General features: G+C 39.8%; 2 protein-coding genes across 3 annotated transcripts; one reads left to right on the top strand and one right to left on the bottom strand.

Annotated features, from left to right (window-relative positions):
• The first annotated feature begins 422 nt into the window (after nt 1-422).
• LOC117265710 (dynein regulatory complex protein 9-like) lies at nt 423-4,442 on the top strand. 2 transcript variants are annotated; one of them, XM_033640353.2, is made up of 10 exons: nt 423-552; nt 857-986; nt 1,177-1,211; nt 1,293-1,415; nt 1,585-1,669; nt 1,808-1,963; nt 2,211-2,285; nt 3,855-3,986; nt 4,078-4,167; nt 4,293-4,442. In XM_033640353.2, exons 2-10 carry the CDS (start codon nt 858-860, stop codon nt 4,407-4,409), a joined length of 942 nt encoding a protein of 313 aa, XP_033496244.1. In that variant the 5' UTR covers nt 423-552; nt 857; the 3' UTR covers nt 4,410-4,442. The 2 variants fall into 2 exon arrangements, with proteins under 2 accessions (XP_033496244.1, XP_033496243.1); XM_033640352.2 differs by lacking the exon at nt 423-552 and adding an exon at nt 563-760.
• A 53-nt stretch (nt 4,443-4,495) lies between these two features.
• Nucleotides 4,496-8,411, bottom strand: LOC117265711 (uncharacterized). Its single transcript, XM_033640354.2, has 5 exons — nt 8,159-8,411; nt 7,017-7,158; nt 6,725-6,763; nt 6,135-6,281; nt 4,496-5,965 (listed from the first exon to the last, which is right to left on the bottom strand). Exons 1-5 carry the CDS (start codon nt 8,243-8,245, stop codon nt 5,760-5,762), a joined length of 621 nt encoding a protein of 206 aa, XP_033496245.1. The 5' UTR covers nt 8,246-8,411; the 3' UTR covers nt 4,496-5,759.
• Nucleotides 8,412-9,380: the final 969 nt, after the last annotated feature.

The following is a 9,380-nucleotide window of genomic DNA, read 5'->3' as shown; positions in this document are numbered from 1 at the left end:
CAAAATAACAAAAAAAGAGGCTGCACCACCACAAAGTCTGCTGTGTGTTTTACGTGGGAGTGGTGGTGGGGCCTTTTGCATCATTTTGCCAGGGGCCCATTGTCTCATAATCTGCCCTGCTAATTATAGCTTATTTAAATTCATATCCTGTTGGGGCTATCTGATTTGTTTTTTGTTGTTTTTTTTTTTTTTTTTACACTTTTCTACACTGTGAAGTGATTTAAGCTCATCATTATAGTCTATATTATCATTATTATTACTATAATTAATTAATTTATTATTATTATTATTATTATTATTATTATTATTATTATGCTGTAACTTAGTCTTGGTCTTACAATACTCTCAGTCATTTCCCCAATGAAGAGTAACCTGTAAAATAAATAAATAAATCCAGCAGGAAATGCAGCTGTTATTGTCATGTTCTTGCTCTCTCAATAAAGTTGCGTGGGGAAAAAATGTGTTACCATAGTGATATGTAAACTCGTCGGCTAACCTTAGCTGTTTAATATTGTTCATAAGGATAAAGTCTTACTTACGAAAGAAACAGAAGTAAGTGACTGTTACTGCTGATTTTTTCTTTTTTTCCCCATGAAAACTGCTAACCGGAAAGTTAGCTAGCACATGCTAAAGTTAGCTAGCACCGTGCTACAGTAAACTATCGAGGGACTCAAAGCGAATCTTAAACGACACACGTAGTTTATCGGTAAAAGTACGTCACGTTGTCGCTAGTACTGGGATAACACCAGTAGTAGTAAAGGTATGTAATGAAAAATGTATTGACTAAACTGAATCTAACTTATCTTGCTTAATAAACTCATTGGAACTTTATGATAACAACTCTGTCTCTCCACAGGATGTCTTTATCCCGGATTCAGAGTCTGAGACTGGCAGCTGTACTGGAGGACTGTTCAGACCGGTTGGACATAATGGAACATACCCTGACAGTCAAGATCGGCAGGCAGCGAGGCACTGTAGAGGCACAGGTGACTTCAGTGTGTTTATTACCTGTACATGTTCACAGTCCAGAGGAACATCTGTCAAACAGCTGTCAGCTGATAATGATGTGAAAGTTTTTATGACAGATTATTCTCACTTCATGATCTTACTGGAAAAATGTATTGACTGAAATAATGTATTAATTTACTGTGTGTGTGTGTGTGTGTGTGTGTTTAGGAGAAAGCCAGGCTGACCAAGCTTAGGGACGACTGGTGAGTAGTACAGACAAGCGGACAGAAAAACATGATGTTGCATTTTTGTCTTACTAAGCTGGTCTCTGTGTCTCTCTGCAGTCAGTATGTCTCACAGCAGATTTCCAAGCTGCATTTGGAGCTGGAGGAGAAGCAGAGTGTCAGCTCTCTGCAGCAGGTTTTGGAGAGGGAGGAGCAGAAGAAGATGGCTGAGAACATGAGAAGGTTCAACAGTGCATCATTTGGAAACAATACTAAAAATACTAATCAATAAAAGAATACAGAGCCAGAAAAGATTTTGTAGACATGATGCTGTTTTTATTTTTGAGAGACAAGGAGTGTTTGGAAAGGAGGAAGTCTGTGTTGTATCAGTAACGTGTGTCTCCCCACTCAGAGAGGCAAAGAGAGAGCTGGAGCGAAGAAAACAAACTCTAAAGAGACAGCAAGAGGAGATCCAACAGAAAACTGGAAAACTGAAGGTGAGAAACTGAGAGCAGATCCAAACACCAAAACTGTCGGCATGAATGTCTGTTAGGGTTGAGTAAAAAAATCTTGTGGGTGATAACATATTAGTCTGCAAGTCAGTGAATAATCTAGGATGTCCATTGCCTCTTCAGGACATGCAACAGCTGGCCAAAGAACTGAAGGATCAGCTCAATGAGTCATCAGAAATCGCCAACAAGAAGCGTGTGGAGAATAAAATTGAGCTGCAGCTCCAGCAGACACAAAGGAAGACCAGCCGGGTTGAAAAGCTGCTGGAGGAGGAGCTTGAGGTGGGTCCAACTGTCCATCCACTCCAGATCTGCCACCAGAAAGAGATGTTTTAGAGTGATCCTCCATCACAGTGCAGACATGACCTCTGCCCTGCTCTCTCTTCCCTTTCCATCCAAAATTGGAGGATACGTACCTCCCTCACCTTTGTCTTAAATTAGCTGATGAGCAGTGTTCTTACATTTTTCTCAGACTTACACAAATAAATATTGTCGAAATCATGCTTCCTGTTGTCCCCTTTTCTCTCAGCTGCTGAAAAAACAGCTGAAGGAGGAGAGGAGAGTTCACGAGGAGTCACAGAAATTCCTGCAAAAGAAACACGAGGTGGGTACAGCAACATCACTAAAGGTCCTGTGTGTAAGATTTAGGGGGATATATTGGCAGAAATGGAATTTAATACAGTAAGTATGTCTTCCTTAGTGTTTAATCACCTGAAAATAATAATTTTTGTTTTCATTTTGTTTTGTTCTCATTAGAATGAGCTACGTAGGGATTGGGTCCTCTTTTATGGAGACCACAATATTGCCATGTTTCTACAGTAGCTCAGAACAGACAAACCAATCACTGGCTCCAGATAAAGCCATCTACATTTTTGCGTCGGCCACCGCAGTTAGAAGCCCATCTGCAACAAGCAGCGTTCGTGTTACACTGATTTGTAACATGAAACTGTTTAATTCAGTGTTTTTACCATTTTAAATGTTTTGGAGGGGAAGGGACCTCTGCGGATAATTCAGGTCCTGGTAAAAAACCTCCTGAACATCTGGATCTTAAGTTATAAGAGAAAAAAGGTGAGTATACATTAGCATGTGCTAGGCTAGCAGCCCGTCTCCGAAGAGCTGAACTGCATCAGAGATGCACTGATTTGTAACGTGAAACTGCTTTACGCAGTATTTTAACCGGTTTAAATCACCAGTTCTGTTTGTTTTGGAAATGAGGGGACCTCTGCAGATAATTCAACTCATGGTAAAAAAAACAGAAGAATACTGAAGAATTTCTAAGTGGGAGAAGTTTTAGCTGGTTGCAATCTGCAATTCACCACTAGATGCCACCAAAAATCCCTCTAATCTTACACACTTTAACAACAGACTCATGTTATTACAATTATTATGCGATTGTTGTAAGATGAGTTTAAACACCAAAATCATGATGCTGTACTCTCAGGAGCTAAGGGTTAAAGTCTCACCTATAGTTTAGTAAGAACCCACTGTGTCCTTTAGAAATCACCTCAATACCACTACAGGTCAGTGTACCTGAGGCTGAAGTTAAACCTGTTGTACAGCAGCTGTGCATTTATCAAACTGCTAAAACTGTGAGGACCTGAACTTGAGTGAAAGATTAACTTAACAAGCTTAAGAATAAAATCTATTTATCAAATCTTACTACTTGAAATACTCAGTGTTAGAAACTGAAGAGGCCAACTCATAGCAATGACCTCAGAGTTGTTTATTAATTATTGTGCCAGCACAAGTCTAGGAACTGCAAGGAGGATATGTAATAAATGTGTCAGTAAAGTCTGGTCTTATGAGCATGTGCTCATTTTCACAGAGCAATCCAGCAGTTATATTCACAAGTTAGCTTAACCTTTTTTCAATCATATTCGTATTGACAGTAACTGCCACTTGTGGTTTCCTTACTGGCAGAGCATGAGCTTGAGGTTTCAGCAGATGCATCGGAGGCCAAAAAGAATGTCAGAACAGGGGATGTTATTAATGAGTAGCAGAGAGCAGGTGCAGCAGACCAGCAGTTTTCTAGAAGTTTGTTCCAGATATATGATACATACAAACTGAATGCTGCTTCTTCAGTTACTCTTTAAGTTGTAGGTCATGTTTAGCACCAGCACCTAATCTTTTATTTTTGTTACTGTCAATGAAACTGTTGCTCTTGTTGCTTCAGGAGTTGCAGCAACAGCTGCAGCAGTGGCAGCAGCGCACAAAGCAGATGCTGCAAGAGAAGGAGCAGCAGCTTAACAATGTGTGCTGCAAAAGAACACTGACTTTGGACAGACTGATGGAGAAGAGGAGACAGGTGAGTAGCTCCTAACGCTGAACATGACACAGTGAAGAGCTGCTGATGCTCACTATTAGATGAACATTAATGAATGCTGAACTGTGTTCAGTTTATGGAGATGGAGCAGGTGGTGATGGAGGACAGGGAGGAGCAGGAGAAGTTGCGTCAACAGCAGGCAGAGGCCAGAGCTGCTACCAAGGTAACAACATCCATTCAGAACTCAGATCCATGCTTTACTATCATGCACTATCAGATCTATCGGTCTGATCATTTACTGTACAGATCCCTATTTCTGACCTGTTCCTGTGACCTTTGACCCTGCAGCTGCAGGCCTGGTGGAGGGGCTGCATGGTCCGCCGGGGCCTCGGCAGTTTTAAAAAAGCAGAGGAAGACAAGAAAGGGAAGAAGAAGAAAGAAGGAAAGAAAAAGAAGAAGAAATGAGTTTTCTCTGACACTCCAGTGAGACATTGAAATGTCTATAATTCAAAAATAATAGACGGTAATTTATGTTTTTTTTGTTCTTTATTTAAAATATGTTTTGTCTTTTTCAAACACACAGTATGCAACAAAAAAAAAGAAAAATTCAACTCATACAGTATTTTTGAAAACAAAAGATGTGCACTGTGTGAAGGTTAACATAGAGCATATCAACACCATTTAATAAATAAAGATAAAAGCAGACACACTAGTTGCATGTTCATTCAAAGTCCTCTTATACCATATTTTATGTACAATATGAATGCAAGAAATCTAAATGAGTTCCAGCAATTAAGACTACCAAGTAGTCTACAGTTAATGACCATAGGCCTTACATGTTAACAAAAGTCAACACCTTTATCACTACATGATAAGGATTTCAGTCAGACTCACAGTATTTTAACACTGTTTTGTCTTTGCAATCACATACATATATACAGTTCATGAGTAGATAAAATAAATCCTACAGCCAGTTGTCTTTCCTAAATTAGCATATCAGACTACTGGACATCAACTACACAAAGATTACATCATCATGGAGAGATGAATCATAAAAGAAAAGGCACACCCATATATAAAATGAATGCAGTAAAATTTCCATCTGCTCCCAATTCTATGTCCTCATGTCTGACAGAGGAGAAGAAGAACCGGTATTGCAAAACAGGATACGTCTTTACTGATCATATTCATCATATTTAAGGATAAGATTTGTTTGTGCGTGATGCAACTCTTACAACACTTGGAGAAATATGATGAACAATTCAGTTATGTTTTTAAATCAAATGTCAGGGCCGAGACCAGTTTCAAGTCACGTCAAAACCAAGACCAGAACAGAAATAACAGTGATGTCAGTCAAAAATGTGAAAATAACAACTGAAAAAAAGTTGTTGATTAATCCATAAGCCGATCCAGCAGTAATTGATTAACCATTTAAGTTACCTTTTAAGCAAAAATGCCTAATATTCTTTGATTCCTGGGCTCTGAAAAATAATAACTAACATTTTTATCACTATTCTGTTATTTTATAGACCAAACAATCAAGCACTTATCTAGAAAATAATCTACAGATTTATCACAAATTAAAATATCTGTTAAATGTAACAGACATTGGGTGTATAGCTAATGTCTCCCACACCCATAACAAGTCTAAGTCAAAGCAGAGCAGAGACTGAGACAAATCCAAAAGGTGAAAAAAAGTCTTCTGGAGACTGAAATTTTTTTTTTTTTCACAAACTGAGTTTGCACTGCGATCCAACCAAAGATGACAGTATTGCTAAAGTGTGTAGTGTGTCTCCACTGTGTGCAGCCAAAGCTTCACGCCTCTTCTGTTTCGGTCGAGTGGGTCTGATCAGCGTGCATGTAGTTATTGTCTCCGATAATGACACAATTGAGACTAGATTGGTGGATGTTGATGCTCGGAGGCTCAGCTGATTGCAGAGGAGGAGGAGGAGGAGGAGGAGGAGGAGGAGAGGTCTGTCCTGCCCCTGGCTGTCTACGGCTGCAGTGGCACCTCGCCTGATCTGTAACACATGAACAAAAAATTAGATGCTTTCATTTCTCATGAGTACAGTTTGATGGCTGTGATATGTGTAGCACAACTGTCACAAAACATAACGTAGCATAAATTAGAGCTCAAAGTGCTTTAAACTTCCTAAAATAGGCTATAAAATATGTTTTGCTGTTACCCACCGTGCATGTGGAGCCCAGATTCCTGCATCAGAGGCTGACATTCAGCCACAGCAAATGGGTAGGTGTCATTGCCAATGACGCAGTCGATCAAGGTGGAGTTGCTGATGTTGACAATCAGAATGGTAGATGGTGGATTCCGGAGTGCAACTAATAATGAGTAGGGGAGGAAGAGAAAGGGGAAAAAGGAAGAGAATATAAGAATGGGAAGTTGGTGTTCCAGAGTGATGTAAAAGCAGAAATGTGTCACTATCACAAAGGTCCGTATAGGTCCTGAATATAGGGAAAAAGCTTGTTTTGCTGACAGCTCAGTCACAGCAAAGAAAGTGTTGGGGTTATTCTACAAAAATGAGCTGCTGACAGTTGGTATTTACACTGATTTATGGGGCAGGCTGATTTTGTTCAAGTTAACCTTACTTAAGCTGTTAACAAAAAGTGTGCCAAACTGATGCCTAAAATGAGGGTAAAAGCACCCCAGACAAGGCCCCAGACAAATTGGACCAGCAATGATTAAACAATGAGATTTGAAAAATGAATAAACCCTGATTATTTTAATGTAAAAATCAAAATCAAACACAAATCATAGAACTTACCTTGTGCGGTTTTATCGTCTGCAGCTTGATGGTTTTGAGCTTAAATGAAAGAGAACAAGGTAAAGTTACATTTTACTAATGACAGTTTGTCTTTTGGCATGCATACTGCTGGTATACAAGGCAATATGAATATCAACACATATAAAGTGAGAGTTCATGTTTGTGAGAAATAAAGTCAGACTCAATAGTCCCATCTCAAGCCTACAGTCTGACCTGACAGCAGCATGTTAAACAACTAGGACAGTATTTGTGGTTTTCATTACAAGATTAATATCACAGCAATGAATTTTACCTGGCCAGCATGTGCCCCTCTCACACAGCATAGTGTCCATGGGGCAGCAAAACAGCTGGAAGGCTCTTCTGCAGCTCTTCTGCGCCATCCTATGCACCACCTGGATGAGTCTCTGCATGTTGGAGACTTTTAAAGTCATCACCTAGAGGAGAGAAGCAGCAGACAGAAATCCCCCTTAGCTTCGAGATCTCAACACAATGACCTCATCTCATTCTTGAAAGATACACCTGCGTGGGGTGAGAGGGCTTTTTCTACAAACAGCGGCTCAAACCTGAAGACCATCTCGCGCTCAGCTCTGTTTTTCTAGGTCACGTGCACTTTCACTTGGAAAGTAGCTGAGACTGGGGACTTTTTTTCTGTTTCTTGCTAACAAAACACGGAAATTAGGAGTTTTATTAAAAAATAAATAAACGAATTGGTTTTAGTATTTTTTATCCATATTTGTAAAAATGGACCACAGTCTATGTGTATGTGCTGTTTTATATGTATCAACAGGGTGACAGGTGGGTGTATGCAAGTAAGTTAGGACTCAAAGTTGGAGGTGCGCCGAGAGAAGTCTGTCTATATAATGACGTCATACTAAATGTTTAATTTAAATGGCTCGGTTATATCTAATGGTAAACAACATTTTACACCAATTTTAGAACGTTTTACACTTAAATACCAAACTTAAACAACAACATACAGACAACAACGCTTAAGTCAAGATCAAAGGCTTTTGCTTCGTGTATCCGCTGATGCCCCTCTCGCGCGCTCACTCGCTCTCGTTCGCGCATAATCAAGAGCCATAACCACATCACATATTATCTTATTGTAGCCTACAGTGTCACTGTGCAGCGGCAGATATATAACTAGTCAATTCACGTGTTCTAGCTGTAACGTTAGCTTATCTGTTTAGCTACTTTAATGCACTTAAACAACTCTAAACTCGAGCGAGCAACAGGAACCCTCCGACCTGCCGCGAGCCGCATCGTCACAGAAAGTAAGGAAAAGGTATGGTACATAGCCTATACTAATACATTTTAATAATTAACTGATTAAAACTCTTCCCCGCCACAAACATTAGTGCACTACACCTATATATCCCAGTAATAAAGGGGAAAAACACCTTTAAACAGGTGCCAGTGGGAAAAAAAACTCACCTGATTGAACGATGTTGTCTCTTTCACTTTTGTTAAATTGCTGTTATTAAAAGGCTCCAGAGCCAAACGGTAAGCGCCTGCCATCATTCGTGTTGTAGTTATTATCCTCTTAGAAGCGACAAACACCGACTGATAAAGGCCGGTGCTGAAATTTTCGGAAAAGCCCCGGTCTGAAGGTGCGCATGCGCACTTTGACTTGGGGTTTCCGTGGTCTTGTCTCTATTGAATGTTTGCAGCATATTGCAAACAAGCGTGGCGGAAAAGTGTGGGTGTCCCCAAATTCCATTGTAATGATGCACGATATTTGCGTGATTTTGATAATAGGATGGAATGTTGAAGGTATAAAGTCAGCACGAGAGGTTTGCGCGTGACTGCTGCAGTCAGTGTCTTTTTCTCACTACTGTTTCACCCCCCTATCTCTGTGATGGTGCCTTTACTGCACCTCGTATACTCTTAATTCTTTGAGAAGGGACGTGAAAGTACAGCACATAATGTCACGATTTTTAAAACAAATAGAAGCAGAACTACATCATGATGTTTACTCTGGGAATGCACGGACTTGTTTCGCACTGAAGCATCAAAAGGAGGAGGAGGAGAAGGAGATGCTGAGATGATGCAACAGCTGAATTTGTAGCAGCACAAGCTGCAGGTGTGCAGCTGAGCTGTCCAGGAAACCTACTTTAAAATTATATATATTTTTTAAATACCATACTTTTTGAGAAAAATAATGACAAAATTAAGAAACGATTGGTGTGTGTTGAAAAAAAACAGGACTTAACAGTCTTTTTAAATTGTAAAGTAATTACTTGCAGCCAGAGCTTTTTTTTTTTAAAGTCTTTTGGATGAAATACAAGTCAAGTCTCTTGCAAATCAAAAAGCAGATCCTTGTGCTCTATTAATGCAGAGTATGCTAAGCAAAATAATACCTTCACCTCCTTTAGTGGAGAAGAGAAAAAGGGTCAAAACAGGAGCAAAGAAGAGAAGAAGATATTATACATTGCTCAGAAACTTACCAAATCATCACAGTATAACACAGAGTCAGTTAAACTTCAGGGATGACAACAAGTGCAATAGAGAGGCAATACCAAGAAAACCCCCAAAAAGGGAACAGTTTTTCATGTGGTCAATGCCCAGCCTAATGTGGCCAGGGTGTGTAGGAAGTTCCTGGATGATGAAGGCATTGATGCCACTGACTGGCCCTCTCGTTCCCCAGACCTAAATC

The sequence above is a fragment of the Epinephelus lanceolatus genome, chromosome 10 (genome assembly GCF_041903045.1).
Source record: "Epinephelus lanceolatus isolate andai-2023 chromosome 10, ASM4190304v1, whole genome shotgun sequence".
NCBI classification, from domain to species: domain Eukaryota; kingdom Metazoa; phylum Chordata; class Actinopteri; order Perciformes; family Serranidae; genus Epinephelus; species Epinephelus lanceolatus.
This window is presented reverse-complemented; position numbering and strand designations above follow the sequence as displayed.

What these genes read in the sequence shown, in the direction of transcription:
- LOC117265710 (XM_033640353.2), top strand. Translation starts at nt 858, where the DNA reads ATGTCTTTATCCCGGATTCAGAGTCTGAGACTGGCAGCTGTACTGGAG. An exon ending in TGATGGAGAAGAGGAGACAG is followed by an intron (nt 3,987 to 4,077) that starts GTGAGTAGCTCC and finishes AACTGTGTTCAG; the next exon opens with TTTATGGAGATGGAGCAGGT. An exon ending in AGGCCAGAGCTGCTACCAAG is followed by an intron (nt 4,168 to 4,292) that starts GTAACAACATCC and finishes TTGACCCTGCAG; the next exon opens with CTGCAGGCCTGGTGGAGGGG.
- LOC117265711 (XM_033640354.2), bottom strand. Translation starts at nt 8,245, where the DNA reads ATGATGGCAGGCGCTTACCGTTTGGCTCTGGAGCCTTTTAATAACAGC. An exon ending in AGACAACATCGTTCAATCAG is followed by an intron (nt 7,159 to 8,158) that starts GTGAGTTTTTTT and finishes TCTCTCCTCTAG; the next exon opens with GTGATGACTTTAAAAGTCTC. An exon ending in ATCTGGGCTCCACATGCACG is followed by an intron (nt 5,966 to 6,134) that starts GTGGGTAACAGC and finishes CATGTGTTACAG; the next exon opens with ATCAGGCGAGGTGCCACTGC.